This window comes from Arachis duranensis, chromosome 10 (genome assembly GCF_000817695.3).
Source record: "Arachis duranensis cultivar V14167 chromosome 10, aradu.V14167.gnm2.J7QH, whole genome shotgun sequence".
NCBI lineage: Eukaryota > Viridiplantae > Streptophyta > Magnoliopsida > Fabales > Fabaceae > Arachis > Arachis duranensis.
In genome coordinates, this window is record NC_029781.3 from 105629609 (window position 1) to 105655934 (window position 26326).

General features: G+C 30.7%; 5 protein-coding genes across 7 annotated transcripts; 3 read left to right on the forward strand and 2 right to left on the reverse strand.

The window, feature by feature from the left end:
• Positions 1–201: 201 nt before the first annotated feature.
• On the reverse strand, positions 202–5229 carry LOC107471848 (G-box-binding factor 1-like). Of its 3 annotated transcripts, none has more exons than XM_052255912.1 (11): positions 5151–5229; positions 4444–4534; positions 4290–4337; positions 4106–4192; positions 3870–3995; positions 3050–3262; positions 2887–2932; positions 2662–2738; positions 1467–1544; positions 1051–1176; positions 202–718 (listed from the first exon to the last, which is right to left on the reverse strand). In XM_052255912.1, exons 2-11 carry the CDS (start codon positions 4501–4503, stop codon positions 653–655), a joined length of 927 nt encoding a protein of 308 aa, XP_052111872.1. In that variant the 5' UTR covers positions 4504–4534; positions 5151–5229; the 3' UTR covers positions 202–652. The 3 variants fall into 3 exon arrangements, with proteins under 3 accessions (XP_052111872.1, XP_020989826.1, XP_020989830.1); XM_021134167.2 differs by having other exon boundaries at positions 202–783; XM_021134171.2 differs by lacking the exon at positions 4106–4192 and having other exon boundaries at positions 202–783.
• A 7395-nt stretch (positions 5230–12624) lies between these two features.
• On the forward strand, positions 12625–15312 carry LOC107471849 (deSI-like protein At4g17486). The gene is made up of 4 exons (XM_016091358.3): positions 12625–12887; positions 14046–14303; positions 14384–14671; positions 14848–15312. Exons 2-4 carry the CDS (start codon positions 14090–14092, stop codon positions 15090–15092), a joined length of 747 nt encoding a protein of 248 aa, XP_015946844.1. The 5' UTR covers positions 12625–12887; positions 14046–14089; the 3' UTR covers positions 15093–15312.
• A 687-nt stretch (positions 15313–15999) lies between these two features.
• Positions 16000–17284, forward strand: LOC107471696 (F-box/kelch-repeat protein At3g23880-like). The gene has a single exon (XM_016091184.3). It carries the CDS (start codon positions 16021–16023, stop codon positions 17170–17172), a length of 1152 nt encoding a protein of 383 aa, XP_015946670.3. The 5' UTR covers positions 16000–16020; the 3' UTR covers positions 17173–17284.
• A 2502-nt stretch (positions 17285–19786) lies between these two features.
• On the forward strand, positions 19787–21510 carry LOC107471975 (UPF0496 protein At4g34320). Its single transcript, XM_052255425.1, has one exon. It carries the CDS (start codon positions 20132–20134, stop codon positions 21251–21253), a length of 1122 nt encoding a protein of 373 aa, XP_052111385.1. The 5' UTR covers positions 19787–20131; the 3' UTR covers positions 21254–21510.
• A 1413-nt stretch (positions 21511–22923) lies between these two features.
• Positions 22924–25488, reverse strand: LOC107471974 (GDSL esterase/lipase 1). The gene is made up of 5 exons (XM_016091537.3): positions 25162–25488; positions 24736–24857; positions 23768–23992; positions 23431–23686; positions 22924–23256 (listed from the first exon to the last, which is right to left on the reverse strand). Exons 1-5 carry the CDS (start codon positions 25481–25483, stop codon positions 23021–23023), a joined length of 1161 nt encoding a protein of 386 aa, XP_015947023.1. The 5' UTR covers positions 25484–25488; the 3' UTR covers positions 22924–23020.
• Positions 25489–26326: the final 838 nt, after the last annotated feature.

Genomic DNA, 26326 nt, shown 5'->3' on the forward strand with positions numbered 1-26326 from the left:
AAAAGTTAGCATTGCCCTTAATTAAATTCCCAATTTTAAATAGCACATATATTGAGAACATAATTGAAAAATTATTAGAAAAGAATTGCAATACAATAGTTATAACCGTTATGAAAAAGAATATAAATAAATAAATAATTAGATAGAATATACATAATTGAATATTTCTTTTTCTCTAAATAACATCAGATACCCATAAAGTCTTCATACAGCACAATTGCATATTTTTCTTATTTGCAACAATACAATAACAAGGAAAAAAGGAAGTCAGGACTTGTCAGTCAAATAGAAGCAAAAATCTGCTAAATGAACAAACTGATTCAACTCCTCAAAGTTCCACTGCTTCTACCTTCTTTTTTTTTCATTATTTATGTATTTGTTTATTTATTTTTTTGGGAAGTACTCATAAGTAACTGGAAATCTGGAATACTACTTGCATGTAAATGCCATAAAACATCATTATCATACTCTTTTCTTCCTTTATTTTCAATGTGACAATGCTCTTAGCACTTAACAATTGGCATGCATATTATATATATAACCTAACTGTAAACTTAAGGCAGGGAAAAAACTCAAAAGTGGTTGTTGAAAAAAAATGTTGATGTTAGATTTGCTTCCTTTTCTCATATCTGTGTATCCACCAGCAATATTGTCAAGAAGGCTTCATGGGCAATAGATCTGCTATTGATTCTGCTCCATACATCTTAACCAGTTCAGCCTGTTCCTCAACCAAATCACACACTTTCTGTTAGTATTGTTTCCTCGATATAAAAAGCTCTTTGCCTTCACGTTTAAGCATTTAGAGATCATGAAAAACGGAGCAAAAAACCATCATGAGAACAAATTCAGTCATGCAACAAACAGTTCCATGTTTCCACAAGTACTAATATAATTGATAACATGGAGTACCAATTTTACCAATAGTTTATTCACCTACGTTGCAAACTTTGTAGCGAGAATATAACATAAGGCTTATTGTATAGAATGAATCTAATTGCTTCAGTAGAATGAAAGAAATATGACTTAAGAAAAGATATTTAAATTAAGCACCTGGATAGAATCGTTTTCATTGCTGAGATCCATACATTCCTCTGAAAGCCTTATAAGCATGTGTGTGAGTGAGGAATTTTCATCCTTTAAATTGTCCATGTTTCCACGTAGCTCTTCGCATTCTTTCTGCCAAATACAAACGTTTAAAACATCATATGGAAGACTGATTAAAAAATCACTATACACAATAGTATATGAATACAAAGCTAGCAAAAATAGGCAAAAAAAAAAATATGACAAGAAAGAGAAGCACGAGAAAATTTACTACTTCCACTGTAATAGTATAAGAATTGAATCAACAACTCGATTTTAACCTTTTATTTAAACAGTGCTTAATTCTTAAAAGCAAAACATTTCATATTTAATTGACCATGCTTGCTGCCTAGCAAGTCATTTTACTGGTATATATAGTATACCTGTTTTCTTAACCTTGATCTCTTGGCTGATTCGCGATTAGATAATCTTTTTCTTTCTTTCCTTATTTCATCATTTTCCTGTAAAAGAAATAAAACAAGATGCACTTGGTAAGAAACAATAAGCCTGATCACATGGGTAATAATATTGAGGATACCTTGGGCAAGGATTTACTTTCAAAAGTTTACAAAGGACAACCTAGTTTTCAATGCAGCACAGATCTCTAGGTAGAAGACTAATAACAAAATGCTAGTAGCATTTTATATGAAAGGCTCTTAATTGACAGGAACAGGATATGGAAAGCAGAAAGAACAAGTACAAAATTACTCATATGAAAACCTTAGAGAATTTGAAGATATAACTTCTTTAATGATCACTTGAAACGAAACAAGAAAACAATATAAGAGCAATGACATAAAATGAATCTCATAGATTTAATGATAGTACAGGACAGATAGTGTAAATATAGTAGTATCTAGGATCGTAGTAATTTAAAAATAAATGTCAACAATCATGCTAGGTGTACACCAAAATCAGCTACTAAAGTCAACCACCAGAGTAGAATATAGATTGGAATATAAAGTATACATTAAAAATGAGTTAAACTATATTTGTATTGTACACAAATATACAGTGGCTGATTTTAATGTATAGATAGCATTTTTGAAATGCCAAACACCGATTAGTTCATCATCCTCATAAATTTTACCAAGCATTATCGGCCGAGTATCTAGTCATATGATATACCAAGGTTAGCGTTTACGACAGTAAAGTGCAGCTTAAAAAATATATCTCATGCTTAAAACTCAATTTAGATTATAGCAAGCATGAGATATATGTTTTAAGCCGTACTTTACCATCATAAATGCTAACCTTGGTAAACAACCATGTGTCAAAGGAATTTACAAGATAGGTCTAAAATTGAAAAGCGGAAAACCAGCATGATCATTTCTTTCTTTTGGTTGGCTTTTCCGTCTATCTCAAATTAAAATCTAAAGTTGATTGGTGGCATTGCATATTTTAAATTTTGTGATTAAGAGATAACCACTTCAACAAGGCCTTTTCAGTACACCATAGGCATGCTAATTCACAAAGAATCAGTATCTCCGTTAATAACTAGATTGTGTTCTTTGTTTTGTTTAATAAATTAATCAAACAGGACATGTAATTCCCAAACCCTTTTAAAAAGAATTTTACCAGTTTTGCAAGTTTAGCAACACTGGCAGAAGCATTCAGACCAGCCATTGTATCCTTGTGTTGTTTTCTTGAATTTACTGCATATGGGAAAATGCAAGATCATTAGTCAAATTAACTACACTAAATTCTAGTTACTTTAAGTGCATCTTGTCTTCAAAATACAGCAGATAATAAAACATGAACTTTCATCCCTTTTCAGAACTAAATCACGGCTTTAAAGTATACCATTTTCAGACACCACATTGCATTTCTGCTTTGGTGAAGGGAAATCCTGCAACAGAAAACAATCAGTTAACCTTAAGTATTAATGGTAAAAAATATGTTACATTATTCAATTGTACATGTATTAAAGGGCCGGAAAATATAAAAACTCAATTTATCCACATACATGTTTACTGTCATGGCCTTCATCTGAAGGTTCTTTGCCTCCACTTGCTCCACTCATGTCATGGTTTGGAGTTGAGCAGATGATCTTAATTTCTTTTGCTTCCTTAGTGATTGAGCTTTTAGATTGTAAGCTTCCATTACATTTTTTAATTGAATCCTCGTTATTTGCACCAAACATCCTTTGTATTTTTTCAGAAAAAACTGATGCAGCATCCTGATCAAAATGCGAAGCACTTGTATCATACATACGCAGTTCTACTTGTACAAACTCGTATAACTATAATTTTTTTTTTATGGTTAACAAGAACTCAAATTGAGCATGGTAGTCCAAAACTTCCTCAAAGAAGAACCAACACAAGACAAACAGAACAAACAAAATACCCCAGTAGCTTCACCAAAAACAAATCTAAGCTAAAAAACTTAAATACCCTCAAAGCAACACCATAACTTAGCAGACTATCCAAATACTATCCTGTCATACATGAAGTACCATATTAGCATAGTCCAACACCTAATTCCTGATCCTTTGCACCTCCTGCATCATCTCATGTTAAAGTACTTTTCTAAACTTGAACTCCATGCATTGCCAATATTATATCTGCCTTCTGCACTTAAATATCATCTGCATTTCTAAAACTATATCACAGTCCAGCATCCATTTTCTCACCGGTAAACAAAAACTTCAAATAGTCAACATCTTATCAGATAGATTGCTCTAGGAGAATGAATTATTCATGAACTATTAACCAGTACAATATGAAAATATGCTTAAATCCCTAGAAAAATAAATTACAAAATAGTTCAAATAGATTAAGGATTACCCCAGCAGGCCCAACTACTGGGACAGCACTTGGTTGTTGCTGCTGATTTGGAATCACTCCAGCTATAGCAGAATTATTAGAAATCCTCATGGACTCATGCAAAAAATTATATTGAGTGATGGTTGACTGCACCAAACAACATAGAATTATAAATTGAAGCACATGATTTATTGTTTAGTCATAGTCAAACAGAGAGCAACCTAGTACAAGAAGCATTAACACTACTATATCATTACCTGTTTTGGCCAAATGAATTGGCCAAAGTAAGGACCATAATGCGGGTTTAAGAAGGGGATTGGAGTAGAACCAGCATTATGATATGCCTATTTATAAGAGGCATAAATTATTAGTTATTTTATCTATGTTTGAGTAAAGCTAGCAATAGCTTATATTGTCTAAAAACCAGAAAATCATTCAAACCTGCATAGAACTAGTCCAATGTGGCTGCAAAGACCTGTTTACAGTTTCCTATTAAGGGAATTAAAAAAAATAGAGAGAGAAAAAAAAAGTGAGTTATGAACAGACTGCAGATAGAAAAACCTAGCTGAGATGCTAAATAGAATGTTTTACTGACATCTTTAGGCTCCATAAATTTGAAAGATGCACCAAGTTTATCAGATTCTTCTGTTCCCATCTACCTCCAGAAACTTGTGAACTCTATCTTCCTAAATGAAAAATAAATAAATAAATAAATAAATAATTCAAGAAAATGAAAATTCAGTAACAGCCTTAGAAGTTAGAAGCACACCAATCAATCAATTGACTAAACCCAGCCACATTAGCGTTACTTGTTAATGGTTGTTTAATTTTGAACAGATTCAAATGCTCAAGGAACAATGACATTAAATAATTGCACATGAAAAATAAAAATTAACTTAAATTTGCAACTTATTAGTAAAAAATTACGAATCAGCTTCTCTTTCTCCCTCAATTTTTTCTTTCTTGTGTTTTTCGAGTAAAGCCAATAACCCGAATCAAACCATTCATACGAGTGAAATCAATGAGATTAGCTGAAAAGATTTCATGACAAAAAAAAAAAAATTCAAAATAGAGCATCCTAATTAATGCCGATGGATTAACCAAATCAAACAATTAACACGAAATAAGATGTTGCTATTGTTTCCAAAAAAGAAAAAGAAAATGCGAAACAAAAACTCAAATCATGTAATTTGAATGGCTACTAAGGCATTAACCGGAAAACCGAAACAAAAAAAAAGGTTTTTAAAAAAGATTAACTAGTGAATCGAAATTGAGAAGTGAAGAAAAGCTTCAAAAATTTACCAGAACTGAAAAGTGGAGAGAGAGAGAGAGGTGTGGCGCGAAAGGGTAACGCAAGGGATATATCTAAAATAGAGTATTCATCACGATTTTATTTTAATTTTCATTTAAATCTTTTCATAGAAAATGATTTGAGATATACATTTTTTATTGAATTTATTGGCACTAACAATGGTAAGATGATCTCGTGTTATAATCGCTCAATTAATTAGGGGTATATTTGGAAAAGTACTGCAATTAGATTTATTTTATCAATCTTTTATTTATATTTGTATTTGTATACTTTAGCTTAAAAAATTCAAAATAATTTATTTCGTTTCTGTTGTATGAAAAACACTATTTATAAATTTTTTGTTTATATTAGCTTAACAAGGATATTTTTTTAATTGTAATGTTAAATTTAAATATAAAATATTTTAATTTAAAAATTTGATTTTCTAGAAATAGGGATTAAGACAAAAATATAAAAATTCGATCCTTTAATTTTTGAAATCGAACATTTGAATTTCTATTTAAAAAAATTTAAAATTAGCCTCCACGGTAAAGCCATTCCTTGACTTTTCCTAATTTTTTTTCTCCATATTACTAATTCCCACACTTAAATTTGTAATGGACCTCGGCAAGTAGCGAAGAGAGCTCCCCCAAAACCTTGTCTAGAAGTGCATATGACCTGGATCGATTCAAAAATTTGGTCCCTACTCAAATATTTTGGAATTAATTTAATATAATTTTATTGGGTCTATGATTGAATAAGTGTTTTAAGAAGAGACTCGATCATTATTTAAAATTGAATTTTGAATTGAAATAAATTAGACTTTATTTGGTCTATATATATTTTAAGAAGACTAAAAAATATATATATTTTAAATTAATTCTGATATTATATTATATTAATTATAAATTTATTATTTTATTTTTTTATCATATTTATTGAATTATGAAATAGATAAAAAAACATAAAATTAGAATTTGTAGATAAGTTTAAATATGAATATCAACTTCTCAATAACAAATATATTTTTTTTTTTGTGAATGTTATAGTGCCTATCACTTTTTATTTAAATTACTAAAAAAATAAATAAATAATATTTAATAAATTTTACATGATTTATTTTTTATTTTAAATATTTTATTTTTTATTTTAAAAGAGAAGTAGACAATTTCAACATCATAACAAAAATACCATAAAACTCACCTTTTTTTATAAATAAATACATGATAATATTTTGATATAAAGTTTAACAAGACTCGAATTTTATCCAATTTTAGTGTAACTCATAAATAATGTGATTTTATCGAACTTAAAATTGAATAAAAATTTTAAAAATCAATTCAGCCATTATTCAATAATTATGTGTTGGCTGTTATGTCAGACCAAAGAAAAAAAATAGAAAAAGACAAATAGATAAAAAAATATATATAAAGGAAAACGAACTATGTTAGTTATTAGTTATTTCAAAGTGAAGGGGGGTTCCCTCTTGATTAGGCATCTCCACATCCTTTGCTTGTTGGAGTCATATGTAACGTTGCTTTAGGCTGGATGCATTTAATATAAGTTTAGAATTTCGAGTTTAAATTTTTTGATGCGTTATTTAATTTAAATTTATAATTTAAATTTAAAATTTTTGTATTTTATGTGTAATACTTTTATTATGATCATTATTGATAATTGCACCAAGTCCCGTACAATTTATCTTGTTAAAAATTTGTTTAATTTGTATTGATCTTTACTATTCTGACTTCTGAGTTTGGTCTTATACACTTAGTATTTAAGCATATATAAGCATAAATGATATGAAATTATATTAATTTTCATTAAATAAAATGAATATACTCGAACGAAGGGGATTTATTCTTTCTTAATCGATAGTTGATAGTTTAATAAGTTTTTTGAATATAAATAAACTTTAAAATTTTATATCAATGTATATAGTATAACTACAAGTTCAGGCTTCTCATTCATCGTTAGTTTCATGTCATGAAACTTATTTAAAATAATAAAAAGAAACGGTATAAACTGACCAAATAGCTGCAAACAAAATTGTCAAAACAGAGTGTAGACAAAATTATCAAAATTAAGTGTAAATAAAATTATAGAAATAGAATATAGATAGAATTGTCAAAGGAATCTAGATATAACTGTTAAAAAAATATAGACAAAATTGTCAGAAGAATACAAACGAAACTGTTAAAAAGAAACACAACCAGAACTACTAGAATAGTAATGAATCGTAAAAAGAAAAAAATTACCAAAAAAATGACAGATTATCAAAGAAATAGCGAACTATAAAAAAACTGTCATTAAGTGGTAAACTGTAGAAAAGATGACATAATATAAAAAATAGTAATAAATTGTTAGAAAGTATGGTCCAAATAGAATGGTTGAAAAGTAATTGGTTTTTTTACGAAAATTATAAATATACCAAAAAATGTGAAATCAACAAGAACAGAGTAAAAATTCTAAAAATAGAGAGCAAAATCGAAAAAATAACACAAAAAAAATTAGTAGGGATCCTACGAATGATGACACATCAACTGCTACATCATTTGCCAAATCAACATTGCGATAACACATGGCAACATAATATAAGTTGACGATATCATGTCAGCATGCTAATTACGAATAAGCCCTAGTCAACGCAAGGTCAATGGCGAAGAATGTCAAATAGAAACATGGGTTAGAACCATGTTGGACTAATAGGTGAAAGATTTGGACCATTGATATGGAAGCAGATCTAACGGCGAAGATGATGTAAAATTAGAGATGTTGATCTGACCCATTAATTAGATGATCTAGAACGAATATAGAAATAGATGGAGAGAGAAGGAGCAACCGACTTCTGGAGGAGTATATATAGATGCGTATGGAGGCTCTGAGAATAGTGATTTTAGATGTGTTGAACTCGGGATGGAGAGATGAACATAAGGGTGTGAGTGGTAACGAGTGAAGACGCTGAAAAATTGATAAAAATGGGTGAAAATATTGCGAAAGGTGATAAAGGTGGTGGTTGACGCGCAACAACACTTCAAGTAATGCATGTGAGCACATTTCGTAGCAGCAGCAAATGGTGGAGATGGATTCTGTCATATCAAAACGCAAGACAAAGATAATGACAAAGTCTGGAAGTATACTGCGAAAAAAAGCAATGCTAGGGGCCAGCAATATTTGTAATTAGTAGCCATCAATTAGCCATCAACGATGATTTGATGGTGTGAGATTGGTGTGAGATTGGTGTGAGATTTCATCCAATGGCTCACATTTTTCTGCTGGTTACATGCTGGCCAAAATACAATAAAATTGCTGGCCCCTAGACTTTTCCAAAATTTAATCTATGAAAACTGAAATATCGTGAAGGATTAAAATGTGGTTTATGACAAAAAAGAGTATTGTTAAAGAATGATTGAAAAATAAGAGAAAAATACTGCAATAGAAAAAAAAAAAGGTTTTGGCCGTAAATAAAAAAATTTGAAAAAATTATAAAAAATATCATGACTCTCATCTCATGTTAGAACAAGAGAAAAAACTAAAAAAATAAATTTATTCAAATGTGTTGATAATAAAACCATACAAAACTATTTTATAAATGCATATCTAACTACTATTGTAAGTAAATCTATCCGTTACACGTACTAACAACTTTAATAATACTCTAATAATTTTTATAGTTTCAAATATGTACTTCACAAGTTAATTTGAAATAACGAAAAAAGAAAAATATAAATTAAACTAAAGAAACCAAAAGAGAATGATGCATCTCAATGCTAAAGTGTGAAATAACAACATTCTTTGGTTTTATATTAAATTGCATTTGGTTGTTAGTTAGCATACGAAATACTATTCTTTTTTTTTTCTTTAATGAAAATTTGAACTCTTTTAAGTATCTGAAATAGGTGGAGTTCATAGGATTCCCTGAAGCATCTCCAGATACATAGAAGAACAATATAATGTATTATATTATTTAAAGGACGATTACACATATAATATACTAATCACATTCCAGCTGTTTCATCATGAACGTGTGGAATCCTTATTTTTTGTTACAACTTGTGTATCCCAAAAACACAAAAAGGAAAACGAAGAGAAAAAAGAAACTAAGAAAAGGATTATGTTTTTTTTTTTTTTAACTAAGAAAAGGATTAAAATGTGTAAATACTGCATAATATAATATAGAGTAAAGTATATCTTTTGTTTCTGAAATTTGACAAAAATTTTAAAAATATCATTAAGTTTTGTTTTGTTTGAATTTTGTCTCAAAAATTTTCGATTTGCATCAAATATATTCTTGATGGCTAAATTTTAAAAAAAATTTAAGACCAATCTAATAATAATGCATGGAAATTATACTTAATTTGCTTGTGTTGAGGGTTGTTCTTATAAAATTATTGTTGAATTAGTTTTAAATTTTTTGAGAAATTAATCGTAAGAAGTGTATTTGATACAAATTAAAAACTTTTGGGACAAAATTGAAATAAAATAAAATGTAAAGATATTTTTAAAAATTTTGTCAAATTTTAAAGATAAAAAATATATTTTAGCCTATGATATATTTAAAAGAAAAGAAATATATTGGATAAAATATACCATGGGATATAGTATTTTTTCTTTTAATTTTTATTGACCAAATAATTTTTTTTTTTTTGCAATAGCTAGTGATTATATTTTAATATTTTTCTTTTTAAAGTATGCTCAGATTAGAGTAAGGATTTTGACTTGAGAATTTAAGGTGTTATACTCTTTTACATTAAGTATCAATTGGAAAAAAACACAAATGCTTAGTATATAATTTACATTCAAATGTTTAGTATATTTATAAAATATATAATACGCAAAAAACGTATTATTAAGGGGTAATTATTGTTTTGGTTCCTAACGTTAAGGATCAGAATCGAAATTGTTCTCAATGTAATTTTTTATTTAGAATCATCTTTAATATTTTATTTCGTATTAAAATCCTCCTTTTAAATTCTTATGGACAAAAATACCTTCTACCACCATCAGCACCTTTATCACCACTACTACATCCCTTACTTCACCACCACCACCTTCCTTACTCCCATCAAATAGTAATAATTAGATTTAAGAACACCAACAATAACACATTCAAATTCAGAAACAACATCAAATTCAATAACAAAATAAAAAATAGAAGAATCAGAAACAGATGCAGAAAAAGAAGCAAATTCAACAAATGTAGAAGAAGAAGAAGCAATATTCAAATGCAACAGCAAAAACAGATGTAAAAACAACAAAAATAACAAATTCAACAGCAAAAACAACAAATTTAACAGCAAAAACAGTAAAATCAAAAACAGATACAGAAGAAGAAGTAGATACAGAAGTCGAAGCAGAATCAGAAATAGATGCAGAAGCCGAAGCAGACCCACTGACGCTTCGTCCTCTCTCCTTCCTCGCGCATCTCCTCTCTTCGCTGTTCTGCTTCCTCGACGGCAGCTCGTTGGCTAATCGACGGCGACGGCGTGGTCTCCCTCCAAGGCCAGATGACGACGCGACGGCGACGGTGAGTCCTAACAGCGACGGCGGCTACGAGCCCTAGCAGCGACGACGCATCTCCTTTTCCTCTTCTCTTCTCCCCCTGTCGCAGCCGCTCTCTCATTTCTTCTTTCTTTCTTTCTTTTGGTTTCCTGACGGCGACGTCGCCGTCCCCTTCCCCTTTCCCCTTGCACCTTTTTCTTCCCCTCCTTTTCCCTTTTCCTTTCTCCCCTTTCATGGCGTTCTTTTCTTCTTTTTTTTTTAAAAAAATTTTACTTATTTTTTATTTATTAGAATAGGGGTATTTTTGTAATAAAATAAAAAAATTTATTAAAAAAGACGATTTTAATACAAAATAAAACGTTGAAGATGATTTCAAATAAAAAATTATATTAACAACGATTTCGATTCTGACGTTCAAACGTTAGGAATTAAAACAATTCTTATCCCTGTTATCAATATATAAGAGGCGTATTATTTTATCATTAAAATTTTAAAAAATATTATAAAACCTAATAACTAAGTATTACATTAAATATTACTATTAGTATGTATTAGTTAGTGAGAATTGCTTAATCAAAATAAATTAAGAAAAAAAAGACCAGATTTCGATAAAGCAAAAAATCCAGAAAGAGATAGAGTGAGTCATCATTCAACGCAATATGACATTCAGTCAATGTCAATTTGTCAAATCCGGACAGAATTTCTTTCAGGTTTTTACTTTTACTTTTAGTTGCAAAAAATATTTTTTTTTTTTTCAATGACTAATAATCTTGGGGATGTTAACTTTTTTTTTAAAGAAAAATTGCAAATATTATTATTATAGATCATCTATTTTTTCATAACCAAAATTCAAGTAAATTAAACACTAATCATTTCATTAGGTCAAAGTATGTCTCTTTAGTCTTTACTCTTTAAAGATATGCGTAAATTCCTACAAAAAATACTTACAAATAATTATCCATTACAATGATTATTTACCATAATTTCACATTTTCATATAATTTAGTTGGCATTTTACATTGTTAATTCATAGTAAGAATTTATCTCAATGTATAAGTATTACTTTTACTAAAACAAACCTTACAATATAAAAAAATAAAAATAAAATCTTAAAGCTAATATAAAGAACTACTTTTGAACCCCAAAAAAATAAAAATAAAAAGAGGAAAAACAGTGTATTTGCACATAAAGTTGTTTAAATAGGCTTATATATTTATTGATACTAGATTACTAATGCACGAAAATTTAAATATTATTTAAAATTAAATATTGAATAAAATGATAAATAAATTTTTAAAAATTTACACTTTAGACATATTAGTCCCTAAAACAAAATACCAATAAAGTTTTACAGGATAGTAGATATAAACACACTACTTTTAAATTAGCCGCTATGATTAGAGTGAAAAATTTTAATTTAAAATAATTTGTCCACGTTTATTATTTTAGAAGGCTTTATTAGTATTTTTTTTAAGAACTAATCTATTCGAAATATAAATACCCATGAGTTTATTTGTTATTTTATTCTAAAATATTTTACAAATAATTTTTTAGGTTTAATTACTCTGTTGGTCTCTATAGTTTCACGAAATTTTCAATTAGGTCCCTATACTTTTTTTTCTTTTTAATTGAGTTCTTGCACCAAATTTTTTTTTAATTGGGTCCCTACACTTTTTTTTTTATTTAGGTCCCTATACCAATTCTTTTTTTTTAGTTGGGTCCCTAGAAAATTAAGTCAATTACTACTAAGAAGGACTTAATTGAAAAAAAATTAGTGCAAGGACTCAATTAAAAAGAAAAAAAATATAGAGACCTAATTAAAAATTTTACAAAATTATAAGGACAATAGAGTAATTAAACCAATTTTTTATACAGAATGTATTATAAACAAAATAAATAAAAAATATGTGAAATTAATGAAATTATGATTGAAATGGTGATTGGTCACAAAAGAAGACAAAGCAGCTGCTTGTGTCTGCACTCTGCACTCTTATTAGTTATTACACAAAAATATAACCCAAAAAAAAAGATATCTTTCTTTCTCTCTCTTTCTCTTTGTTCAATCACTTGAAGCCTCTTACTCTAATAATGTGTGTTTGTGTTGTGCTTTGTGTCAGAAACACACTGTGAGTTTCAGAAACACATTGTTGTGTTCCTTCCTCCAATGCCTTCTCTTCTTCACTCTTTACCACTTACAATGCCTCTTCACAACTTTCTTCACTTCACTCTCTCTTCTTCAACTACAGGTTTCTTAATCTTATGTTAATCTCTCTTGCATTTCTTCTTCTTTTGCTCCTATGCTTTCTAATCTGATCTATACTCTTCAACTTTCATTTTTCTTATTTTTTTCAACTGTTTTAGCTCAGATATGAGTTAGATCTTAATTACTGTTAATAAAATCTTACATGCTCTAAATTTTGCTTAGTTTGAAGGTTGGAAATTAAGTTGTTACAAGTTCATGAGGAAAAAGGAAAATTAGAATTTTTTAGTTGTTGAATCTGGTGTGTTGGCTAATGAGATTTAAAAACTAATCTGTTTAGTTTTAAAATAATGTTCAAAAAATAAAAACATCACAATCATTCCTTGTCTTTTGGAAAAAGCTGAAAGCTATTAGTATTAATCCAAATTCAGGTTATTAGTTACTTACACCTTTTGAAACAATCTTTGAATTTTATTTCCCCCTTCTTCTTGTTCTTATTTTTCTACTTACAAGATTCCAGATGTGACATCATTACTCTTACTGAAACAATCTATGAAGGCATAGATGGTTCAAAATAAAATAAAACTGAAGTATAATACTATACTATAAAAGAATCCAATGTTAATGTCTTTGAATTATTTTGTGGGCACTGCATAAGCATATGCTATGCTTCAGATACTGCCTTTTTGTTTGGCCCAAGTAGGGTCATATATACTAACAAATTGATAATATAACCAAAAGATCTTCACTATTTGTGTCTGTTTGAAAAAGATATAACAAAAAATCTTTACTATCATAGAATACTCAAAGCCCCTTGTGCTCTCTCTTGCTTAAATTCAAGTGATTAGTCTCAAATCCATGATTAAAATTCCACAGATTTTGAACTGTGTATATTTGTTAACATAAACTACTAAACATCCTTGTCTTATCAGAGTACATAGCTCATATTATTGCGGCTCGTATGGCGAATTATGTGGCTTGCAACATAGGTTGAAAGTTACTAAATATAGAACAATCCTTCAACTAGATATTCTGAAAATGATATTTTCATCATTGATGTAAGAAGTAGAAACTAGAAAGTATCTTGAGTTGAAGAACATGGATCTAGGTTGATGATAGTATCATTTGAACTACCTAAGTTACATGATAACTTAGTACTTTAAATGTTCTGTCCTTGGTCTTAAATGTATATGCTGATATGCAGGTAGGTAATATAGTTATTAACCGGATCCGGGTACCATCACTAAAATGAAATCAGGATTTAAGAGTAGCTGGCATTCTGTGGTCCGTCTTCGACTCAGAGACAAATCAGCCACCCCATTTTGCATATTCTCTAAAGTGAAATCAGGTGGAAGCATTATTCCTGGGAAAGCACCTGTTTATCTCAATGTATATGATTTGACAACAGTAAATGGCTATATGTATTGGGCAGGCCTTGGAATTTTCCACTCTGCTGTAGAAGGTAAGCTTTTACAACTTACTTTAATTCTAGATTCCATGATTATTGTCTGAGACAGAGTTGTTCTGTTCTTGCACTAGCAGTTTATGGAATAGAATATGCATTTGGAGCTCATGACTATCCAACAAGTGGTGTGTTTGAGGTTGAACCAAGGCAGTGCCCTGGCTTTAAGTTTAGGAAGTCTATATACATGGGAACTACTAGCTTGGATCCTCTCCAGATTCGAGACTTCATGGAGCGCCAATCTGCGAATTACAACGGCGATACATATCACTTGATTGTCAAGAACTGCAACCATTTCTGTGAGGATATTTGTTACAAGCTCACTGGCAATTCTATCCCAAAATGGGTCAATAGACTTGCAAGAATAGGTACATGAAATTTTCTTCAAAAACCACATTTTTTTATGAACTAATTTGCACTCCACAGTCCACTCCATCCTAAAATCTTAGCCAAGGAACTGAGTTACTTGATGATAATTTTCCAGCCTCTATAGCAAGCAAGATTACTACATGTGTTTAACTGACTTAAGATGTGTTTCTTGTAGGTTCCTGTTGCAACTGCATACTTCCAGAATCCCTTAAAATTACTACAGTTGAGCATGATCCAAATTTTGAAGGGTGTGATAATGAAAAGAGGAGGCTAAGAACAGCCTTCAGTTGCTTGTCATCGATCTCAATGCCACAGAGGGAAGTATCAATGTCTTCATTATTTATGCACTCTCATTATAAAGGTTGCCTACCACCTTGGGAGTTAAAGAGATCCAAAAAGGGATCACCAAAGCAAAAATGATAACTATTCTTCTTCTATAGAGTATCTATTGTGTTTCTGGTTAACTGAAATCTTATCAGCAACTCTAGAAGTGCAAAATTTTCTGTCCATAGTCATCATTTTGAATATCTTAGCTTAAGGATTTGGCAGTTTTCATTATTTCTTTTCTTTGTTTATTTGTTTTGGGTTGTAATATTTTCCTGATTGTGAATTCATGACAAATGTATAATGTATTATTATTGATGTGCTAGAAGCAGAGCTTCTCTCAACTAAAATACTTCATTTCCTTCATATCCAGATCCAGCTGCTTCTTTTTTGATGAGAAGTAACTCAAAACTCAAAGTCAAAGTCAAAGATAACGTCAACCTTAACAAAAAAAATCAATAAACTAATCTAAATTTTAATATTAAAATAACCATCCGTACACTAGTAAAATGAACATCCGATATATCTATTGTTTACATTGTTTAATAGGTAACCAACAATATTTTTGAACAATGTGAATTAATAGGGTTAAAAGAGTAAATTAACCTTAAATTTAATTAGTAGCATTAAATTAGGGTGTAGTGTATTTTGATGTGATTGGTGATTGTTCATGTTGTTCAGGATGATCATTGTTTACCTAGCATTTTCCTATTTATATTTAGTAAATTAAATTAAAAATAACTTATAAAATATAAGTAGCAATAATTACGTTTGGTATAATAATTTTTAAAATTTAAAATATTATAAAAGATATAAATTTAATTTTTAAATTTAAAAAGTAGTTAATATATAAAATACATTAGATTTTTAAATTTTAAAAAATACAAACTAACTTTAGAAAGATCCACTTTAGTTATTTTTAGAAATATATTGGTACCCTATATTTTTTTCATATAAATATTACATTTTTTTAAATAAAAGCATTATAATGCCAAAACTACCTTTGCAATTGCATTTTGAGGGCATGCACATGGCGGCTCAACACCCAACAGCGGCGCTCCTGTTATGTGAAGTGGTGATGGAGATCCTCTCTTGGGTTCCTGCAAAGCCTCTCATGCGCCTCAAGCTTGTGTGCAAGTCATGGAACTCCATCATCTCCCACCCTCACTTCGTCAAACTTCACCTTCACCGATCACCCAAAAATTCCATCCTCCTCTTTACGCGAACACAAGCGCTCACCCTCGGCGAAGAAGAAAAACAGGACTTAGTGTTGAGTAGCGTTGAATCTTTCATCCGAAATCCATCATCCTCTCTTGATGCTCAAGAGAATCGCCACTCTCTACATGTAGACGATTTGGTTTCGGGTTCATGCAACGGGTTGGTTTGTGTGGCCCGTATGCTTTGCGACCACAACAACGGTATTTGCGATAACTGGTTTCGTTTATGGAACCCTCTCACAGGGTTTGTTTCAGAGAACTCGCCGTGCTTACGTGTCAATGTGAATAATTCTTTTGGGTTTGGGTATGATGAGTCAAGTGACAGTTACAAGGTAGTGACTCTCAATCGGGATTCTTCTGGAACAGTAACTGCGCATGTTTATAGCTTCCGTGGCAGTTCTTGGAAGACGATCAACAGTCTCCCTGCTTTTCTTTATTTTGCTGAAGATATTAATGGCCACTTCATCGGTGGCACTCTTAATTGGCTAGTTCTCCGAAAGCCGCATGGAGCTTATAATGATTGGGCTGATGTTACACTTGATATGTTCATGATTGTTTCTTTTGACCTGAAATCCGATACACATAAACAGATTCTGCTTCCAAAGGGTATCCATGAGATCCCCGATCAAATGCCAATTCTGGGAGTTTCGGGAAATAGCCTGTATCTTCTTCATAATTACAAGAACACTCATCTTATTGCATGGCAAATGAAGGAGTTTGGAGATGAAAATTCTTGGACTCAATTGCTAAAGATTAGTTTTCACCATCTCGGTGTTGTTAAAACGCTATTACCACCGGAGTTTATATTTGAGAATGGAAATATCTTCATGTTGAGAGGCAGGCATCGTTTTGAGGTAGTTTTTTATGACCGAAGAGATAATAGTGTTAAACGCGTTAACATCAACAATCTTGACTTCGATGCATTTGATTATGTTGAGAGCTTGGTTCAGCCTTGTTAAAATTCGGTTCCTATTCAAAGTTTTGCTCCTGCAGCTTTTTGTTCTGTTATTTTAAATCCTTATATTTCAGGTAGGTCCATCAAAGTTCAGGTCATTTGATTATTTTGGGTGTTTCCTTATTTTGGCTACTTCTTGTTGTTGGATCCAAAATTGTAGACTGCTTACTTTTATTTTGGCTGCAAACTTTATATACAAATGCATAAAATTCTAGCATTCTTATCGTGACTACTTGTTGTATAAGTTTATTAATTTTTGCTAATTGTTGGATGAAGTTTACAGACAAATTGAATTTTTCATTAGTAAGAATCTAGAACATGATTTTCGCGACCATCCCATTGTAAAAGTAATGAAATTTTCACTTTCTTTATTTAGTTGTTGGTTACTTTATCTTTTCATGGCATATGTTTTGTATGGTGAACAAGCTTGATGGCAAGCTGGAAGTCATGGGATTGTACTAATAGGAATGAATAATATGAAGATGAAAATAAATTATGACATCCTATTACCCTGCCAAAAGTACCCTAAGTATGTCCTATCTATGATGTAGATGCTCTATTTATGATGTATATACATTCATTAGTTTTTTCTGTGAAAATTATGTGACTGTGAAGGTGATTTTGATCCTGTGTATCTTCATCAGACTCCATTTCCAATAGTGATGGAACCAAAAAACTAGTATTGTTTCAAGTTCTTTTTTTATTCGGAGTAAATTTGTGATGCAGCATATGATTTCTTGGATCTTTAGATACATGTCTAATAGGATAGCAACTAAAATAAGATTGCTTTCTTAGATTGTTACGTACATGTCTAATAGGATGGTAACTATGTGTATTCTGAATTTTATTGCTGTAAAATAGTTAATACGAAGAAAAGATGATGAAATATTAACTAATGAGAGAATTTTTTGCTACTGGAAAAGTTAGATGTATTTAAGATCCTAAAATGATGTTGTAGAGGGATGGTTGGGAGGGAAGGGGTATCATAACAAAATGAGGGAGCTGCTTTTAGTGTTCTATTGCTGTTTTGTCAACAAAATGATAAGTTTGATGCTATCATTATTTGCTGACATTGCTGCACTGCTAATACTAAATTGTCCCCTGTTGCATTCACTAGAAACCTCAGCTCATGAATTAACCATTTGAGTTGTCAAATGTTTCTTATAGCTATCTTACATTCCCAATTTGATACGAATAGCAACTGCACAATGCAGCCACTGGCATGTTTAGTTTGCTTAATATAAAAGCCAGGTACTGTAACTATTATGTACGCCATTTTGACAACTCAATCTATGCTTTGTAAGATCAAATCGTAGACTTGTAACCAATTTTTGGCATCACTTATGCAAACAAAATATGAGTATTTTGAATACCAATTTTAAACTCTTGAACCATTATGTCTTTTTTAAAAATCCTTCTTTCTCTCTCTTTGTTTAAACTCTATTCCAACAAGTTTGGATCAATATTTATTTATTAATAGCTTGCAAAACTTTCATTGTGGAAGAAGTGAATGGAAAAATAATTGCATATATCCAAGTTACTAAATTACGGACTTAGTTGTCAATGGAAATATAAACAACAATTTTTGAGAATTCAGAAAGAATGCCTTCGATATGTAATTGTTCAAGAGAATTAATTAAGACCAAGCATTAATTCACTGATAATGTTTCTGTTATCTACTTGAACAGAAAATTGTGACTCAAGTAGAGAACAACTGGATAAATGAAGTTTAGTCAAAGAAGGAAGGTTGCTGGGTAAATTTCCTTTGAGTTTCGGACAATGGCTTAGAGACAGATGAGAAAGACGAGGGAAGGGTGTAGCTATATTAGTAGGAACTCACTCACACAAAGACGTTTAAAACATCTTTTTTTAAAGATACTTTTTAGTAATTAAAATTTAACACATATAATCTATTAAATTGTATTATTTATATTTAAATTAAACCGGACAAATCAATTTGACTAAAAATTTGGTAAACCAAATCTAAATTGGTTCTAAATTAATATTTTTTTTATAAAATATGACTACAATATTTCTATTATAAAAAATGATTAAAATACTTATATATATACATTAATTATTTTTATAATAAGAGTATTTTAGTTATTTTTTATAAAAAAATATTAATTTAGATCGATTCATTGTTTGGTCTAATTTAAAAAAAATATTACAATTTAATTAATTATGTATATTGAATTTTAATGGTTAAAAAATATTTTGTAAAAAAAATATTTTAAAAGTTTTTATGTGAGTAGCTCTCTTATTAGTATAAGAGGTTTAAATTTTTTTGGTTATATTACAAATTTTTTTACTATAGAAAAATGCAAAATGTATTATGTATGTTTGAAAAGATGACGGTACACAGTGCACCTTAATGGGCATAGTGCATAGTAGAGAGGGCAGTGTCTTGTCTTGTACTCTTTATTCTTCCCAAGTTAGAAAGCCTCCTTTTGAATCGAGTTCTGAGTTTTCACCGTCACGGCGTCACTCGATGCAGCTCTGCGCGTAATTATATTGTAACTCATACGTTATAACGCTGCATTTTCCTTCCCGCGTTCTTTTCATTTTTCTCTTCTTCACTTTCTTTCTTAAGCGTGCAAGCCATTTCTTTTTTCATTCTCAACTCTCAACACTCTTCCATTCCTTTTCCCCTTTCTCTATTTAACTCCTCTCTCTCTCTCTCTCTCTCTCTCTCTCTCTCCTGGATTTCTTCGTCTTTTTCTTCGGTTCCTATTATAAGGTTTGAACTTCTCAAACATCTTTTCTCCTATGCTTGACTTCCAATTCTTCATCAATTTCGTTTTTATTTATTATTATATAGTGCGATCTCTGATGTATGCTAATCCATGAAAGTAGGATTTTATTGGATAGATCCTAGATTAGATTACTTAGCTTCGTGTAGTGACAAATTAGGTTTCTGGATTTGAAATTGAAAAAAACTAGATTATATCGGGATTGAAGCAATGGGGATCCATTTGAGCAAGAACACCACTGAAGCATCATCTTCTGCTGGCATCAACTTCAATTCCAATGTAGCCACTGAATTGAGCTCTTATGAGGCTGCTTGCAAAATTGACTCTGATATGCAGTCCTTTGATGCCGCCCTTCAAACTCGCACGAATGAAGCCATCAATACTATTGCTCTTGGCGTGGAACTCCGCTCCCTTTCGTTCGAATCGCTCAAGCAAGTTACCAAATGCCTCTTGGATATGAATCAGGATGTTGTAAAGATGATCTTGAATTGCAAGAGAGATATTTGGAAGGACAAAGAGCTATTTGATCTTGTTGAGGAGTACTTTGATAACAGTTTGAAGACATTGGATTTCTACAATGCTCTGGAGAAGTGCCTGAAGCGCGCTGCGGATAACCAATTGCTTATCCTTGTTGCCTTCCAACTGTTTGATGAGGAAACCGAGGTTGGGAGCAGCCGGTTCGTGAGGACACTGCAGGGGCTGAAGAATTTCAAGGCTGCTGGTGATCCTTTTACTGAGGAATTCTTCCAAATTTACCAGTCTGTGTATAACCAGCAGATACTTATGCTTGAGAAGTTGCGGCTGAGGACGAATAAGATTGATAAGAAGCTGAAACACATACATACTTGGAGGAAGGTGTCGAGCGTTATATTCGTGGTAACTGTTGCTGCTGTATTGATATGCTCTGTTGTGGCAGCAGCCGTGGCCTCGCCTCATGTTGCAGCCGCTCTGGCTGCTGCTACTGCGATCCCAATTGGCTCAATGGGGAAGTGGATTGACTCTTTGTTGAAGAAATATGAAGATGCACTTAAAGGGGAAAAAGGGGTAGGTATCTCGGCACAAGTTGGCACTTATGTTGCTATAAAGGATTTGGAGAATATCCGGGTTCTGATCGATCGGCTGGAGGTTGAGATTGAATCTCTGATGCAGAATGTTGATTTCGCCATCGAGCAAGAAGCTGTGAAGGTTGCAATAGAGGAGATCAAGAGGAAGTTGGGAGTATTTATGAAGAATGTTGAAGATTTAGGAGTCCAAGCTGATTCGTGTAGTCGTGACATTATGAGGGCAAGGACAGTGGTTCTACAAAAAATTATAATGCTTCCTCACAGCTGAAGTCCTTCTTCTGCATTGGCAACAAGTAACTCTTAATTTGTTGAGGAATTGATGCTTTCCTTATTTATATTTATGAAATTTCATTGATTTTCTGTTATCATAGGTCCATGAAAACTTGGGGGTATATGTTTGTAGAAGAGTTTCAGTCATTTGACATGTGTAGACAGCTAAAATATCTTTGTTTGCAGACCAAAAAGGACGAATGTATGTAATTGATTCATTAGTGTCTGAATATCATTTGTTTGTTGATGAACTAATTCTTTTTAGTTTTACATACAAAGTAAAAAAGAATGACCTTTTCTACAAGTTTGGTGCAAGAAATTCTCAGCTATGATGGAATTGCATGGACTCTTCAGTTAGTTCAAGGGAACCTCCACCATTACATTCTAACATATTTTAATTGTTCATAATTATGAAGGGAAACATAACGTGTTCTATGCTGTCTGTCACATCTTCGAGGAATAAATTTAAGGGTCATTGTTACTCATGGAAGATGCAAATCATTGTGATAAGAAAAATTAAAAAGGATAAAGTCAAAAGCAACTTGATTACTAAACTAAAATCCATTATTCTTTCTACATATTTTTTAATGAATGCAAAGATTCCTCATTATCACTTAATAATTTCAATCTTCGCCTAACCTTGTCCAACGAGAATTCTTCTATAAAAAAATGTATCTTCCTTCATTTAATATTAATGAAAGGATTGGACCTTCATAAGCCGTAGTTACAATGCAACTTACAAAAAGGTTAGTTGAGGTGCTATGCAGTCTTAACTCTTAAATTAATAGAAGAAAAAAAGACAAATAGGTCATTGACCTTTTGATCCGTAGACATTTAAGTCTTCGAGGATATGAAAATATATTTAAGTTCCCAACCATTTTAAAATTTGGACATATCGATTCCTCATGTTCACTTGGGTTGTCAGAATCAACAGAAAAATCAAATGTGACTCTCATTGTACTGACTTGGTTGATACATATGCACATGTGAGAGAGTTTCTAAAATTGGACAAATTAGACTCAGGGATCGATATGTCCAGATTTTGAAGAGGTCGGGGATTTAAATGTATTTTTAAATTCTCAGAAACTTAAATGTCCGCAAACCAAAAAGTCAGGATCGATTTGTCATTTTCTCTTAATAGAAAGATTGACATTCTAATACAAAAGTATGTCTGGTTTCGATTCTAAAATATATAAAATCAGATTGAAGTATAGCTCATTTTTAACTTTGATGGGAAACTTGGTGTGGTGTATATTGCTAGATAAATCTAGGATAACAGTAAAAAATGGCCAATAACCAATTAATAGGGGCTTTGCATATGTAGTTTTTGGATTTTAAATGTGTACTTAATAAATTTGTGGATATATAATTCTTTTTCACTGATTTTATTATTTCAAAGCATAACCGGTGATTGTCAATATCACAATATCCTAAGTCATATGCTAGTACATGCCATTTTCCTATATTGTTTTGGCATTGACTATTGAACTCTTAAAAAAAAAATGCATATTCATAACAGTGACATATGATCACAAAATCCTTAATAGATTTTAATATTAAGTTTGTGTTTAGATTGATGGTAAAAAATGGTGTGCGATGAACAGGGAATATATGAGAATTTAGTCAACACAAGCAACAAAGAATAAAGAATAAGCTAAGGAACAATAATTATTCATTATACATATCCATTAATAGCCTTTATTTCTGCCAATGCAAACAACATAAAGATTTTTATTGAATCTGAACATCCATGGTTGAACTGAAATCAAACTTCAAATAGTGTTTTTAGATTGTATGGACCTGTAGAAGTTTGATTTCCACTCCACATAATCTGAGAAAAAATCTTATTAACCCTTTCAGTAGGATGAACCGAATCAAAGAACACATAATCACTTGGATTCTTACACAAATCATAATCTTTGGATGCTCTTTTGCCTCCACAAGTGTAATCACCATTGTAAAGGCCACTCCCACAGCATGCCACACCACTTTCTTTAAATCCTTCACAAAATTTTAGAGGCATAAAAATTAGATCATATAGGATATCAAATATTCATTTGCTATAGCAATACATTAATTTATGAAAAATATTACTCTCTTTGTTCTTAAATAACATGATAGGAATACGTAAATGATATATGGTATTTCACACACAAATAACACAAATTTACTTACCATATTTTGAAGGGTGATTTATTACATCAAAAACCCAATTATAGTAATCAAAGTATGAATATTTAAATCCTCTGAGCTGTGTCTTTAACTTTTGAAGTTCCACAGAAAGGACATTGTTATGCATTTTGGCTAATGATGAAGCTTCTTCCACGCATGAACCCTTGGTTCCATTTAGCCTTAGCTTCAGTGCTAGAATGCAACCAAAAGGTGGCTGGTTAAGAATCCCCACTTTCCTTCCTCCTACTTTATGGATTCCCTATTAAATATATGTGTTACATATATTAGATACATTAATTAATTAAGAAATTGTGACTAAATAAATGGTATAATTACTTACTTTTATTACGTTTGAAATATTGCCTACTACCATGCCTACATATTTCTCATATGAGGATGCACTTGTTGAATTTTTTGATAAGGGGACTAAATAGTCATTGCTTCCAATGTTAATAAGGTAAACAGCTTTGGCTAGCAGGGTTTTAGCTTCTGTATCTCCAAGTTTCTTCTTCAATACTTTGCTGACTTTTTGAAAATAACTTAATTGAGTTTTTAGATCTATCACCTATAAGTGGAACAAAATAATATGAATAACAAAAAAAAAATGTTATACACACAAAAAATTAATCACTAAATCAGGTATTATGTATTTATGCATAATAATTCATTCTCAATATGTATATTATATTTTACAAAAATTTTTTATACGGAAGGCTGATTTAGTAATTGATTTTTGTGTATACGTAATAATAATCTAGCTATGACTTGATATATTTTAAGATGATAATAACTTGATAGCATGCTTTTAGAAGATTGTATAAAAAAATGAAATAAAAGTTGACCTTACTTATTTTGATGATTTAATATTTTTAGAACTATTGAAAATTTTTACATGACTAATCTTATTTCATATTTGAAAATTAAATTAAACGAGGAAAGAAGTGATCATGTAAATTAAACAACTAAGAAAAGAATAAATAAGTGTAATTACATTAAGAAAGGAACATTAGTGTAATTAATTTACTCGTACAAATATAAATGAAGTAGTATGCAACATGACATGTCCTATTAGACTTGGCCTTTAATTTCCACATTCAAATCCTTTGATTTTCTTTGTTTGCTCTTATCCTAATAACTTGCAAAGTCAAATAAAAGTGATATCATCCTACTTTTTCCTAAATAAATATTTCCAAAATCATTTAATAGAGAGACAGAGAATATGGCACAACATTTAAATCAAGTTATTTTCTTAGTTTCAAAGTATCTAGCAAAATAATTAATAACAATAATAATAATTCTCAAACAAACCAGTCCTTGATAGGTTTCAACCAAAGCTCCAGCTCCTGCTGATGCAAAATTGATTCCATCACTGTATATTTGATTACCAGGAAATAGATATGGTTGGATCAATGGCAACTTAGCATACTCAGCTGCAACAAAAATAACATTAATTAAAATCAAAATTAATGTTTGATTATCTTATAAATTCTTATGTTCTCTTCCCTAAAATAAGAAGACACTACATCCAACTCAAAACTTTAAGATATCAAATTAATGGGTCTCTCATATTATAAACTTCTTACTCTTTCTTATTTTCTTTAATGTGGGACTAATTTCACCACTTCTCATACTTGCAACATTAACACTTTCATTCACTAATTTAAAATCGATAAAAATTTGATTAGAAAAATTTGCTAGCTGTAAAAGGTTAAAAGATGAACATTAAATACTTACCAATAAAATCTGGAAGCACACGGCCATCAGAAAATCTACCTGATGGGTAGTTGAAGAAGGTTTCACCATAAGGTGGATAATTTGACTGAAAATCAGCAGTGGTATTTATGTAATTGTTGTTTCCAGCATCAAATAATGAATCTCCAAACACAAATAGTGCAGCATGTTGTTTTCTTACGAGGCACATATCATCATCTCCATTGCCGAGGCACAAAGTTGGATCAAGGATGATGATATTGCTAGCAACAAACAAAACTAAGAAGCAGGAATAATTGAATTTTAGACTTGCCATTTTGTTTATATGTTTTGCTTCAATTTTCATGTCAATTTGATTTGCTTATATATGCATGAGTCAATGGTACAATGACAAGGATAAGTTGAGGAATAATTCTATATATCCAAGTCTTTTTATTAATTAAGTTCAATCAAGTTAGTCTAATATAACAAAAATTAGTTATGGCTAACATTATTCTATTTGGACGTATAATATTACTCTAAGTTAAAATTGACATAAAAGAATTATTTTACTTTTAATTTAATTTTTTATTTAATTTATTGATGTAATAACTACTAAGAAAGGATTTGGTCTTATTCAGAGTGTTTTTAGAGTGAATACCCCACTCGACCTCTAACAATTATCTCGAAAGAATAACGAGGGCCTAAAAAAACATCCAATTCGACCTGTGATATATTTTTTTTAGACTGATTAACTCCTATGCAAAAAAAATAACATGACTTTTTTTCCCATAAAAATAAATTTTATTATCTTTTAAAATAATTGTCAGTTTTAAGTTTTTCTCGTATTTCTTTTTTTCAATGTAATAATAAGTGATGTACTTAATTTCACTTCTCAAATTTGTCTTATATGAAATTACGTTTGTGACAAGAAAAGATTTGAGAGCAAGCTTAATAATATTGATCAAGAAAGTATTTAATTTCTTATCTTATCTATCAAAATTTTGTTCCGTTTAACATTTTTAACTAACAGTCAATTTTAATCGATTTAGATTAGTGGAATGATTAATCATCAATTTTGAGCTTAAGCTGTTTTCTTACGTGGCAAGTGAAACAAAATCTACCTTGATTGATGTGGCGGAGAAGCTTAACCACCACCACAGCCGCCGCCACAACCGCTTCCAATTTCAGGCATAAAAAGTGGGACGCT

Coding starts and splice junctions, on each gene's coding strand:
- LOC107471848 (XM_021134167.2), bottom strand. CDS start 4,503: ATGGGAACAGAAGAATCTGATAAACTTGGTGCATCTTTCAAATTTATG. Junction 4,338..4,443: donor AATTTATGGAGCCTAAAGAT/GTCAGTAAAACA, acceptor TTCCCTTAATAG/GAAACTGTAAACAGGTCTTT. Junction 3,263..3,869: donor CAGTAGTTGGGCCTGCTGGG/GTAATCCTTAAT, acceptor CATTTTGATCAG/GATGCTGCATCAGTTTTTTC.
- LOC107471849 (XM_016091358.3), top strand. CDS start 14,090: ATGAAATCAGGATTTAAGAGTAGCTGGCATTCTGTGGTCCGTCTTCGA. Junction 14,304..14,383: donor TTTCCACTCTGCTGTAGAAG/GTAAGCTTTTAC, acceptor TTGCACTAGCAG/TTTATGGAATAGAATATGCA. Junction 14,672..14,847: donor CAATAGACTTGCAAGAATAG/GTACATGAAATT, acceptor TGTTTCTTGTAG/GTTCCTGTTGCAACTGCATA.
- LOC107471696 (XM_016091184.3), top strand. CDS start 16,021: ATGCACATGGCGGCTCAACACCCAACAGCGGCGCTCCTGTTATGTGAA.
- LOC107471975 (XM_052255425.1), top strand. CDS start 20,132: ATGGGGATCCATTTGAGCAAGAACACCACTGAAGCATCATCTTCTGCT.
- LOC107471974 (XM_016091537.3), bottom strand. CDS start 25,483: ATGAAAATTGAAGCAAAACATATAAACAAAATGGCAAGTCTAAAATTC. Junction 24,858..25,161: donor TGTGCTTCCAGATTTTATTG/GTAAGTATTTAA, acceptor TTTTTGTTGCAG/CTGAGTATGCTAAGTTGCCA. Junction 23,993..24,735: donor TTGAAACCTATCAAGGACTG/GTTTGTTTGAGA, acceptor TTCCACTTATAG/GTGATAGATCTAAAAACTCA.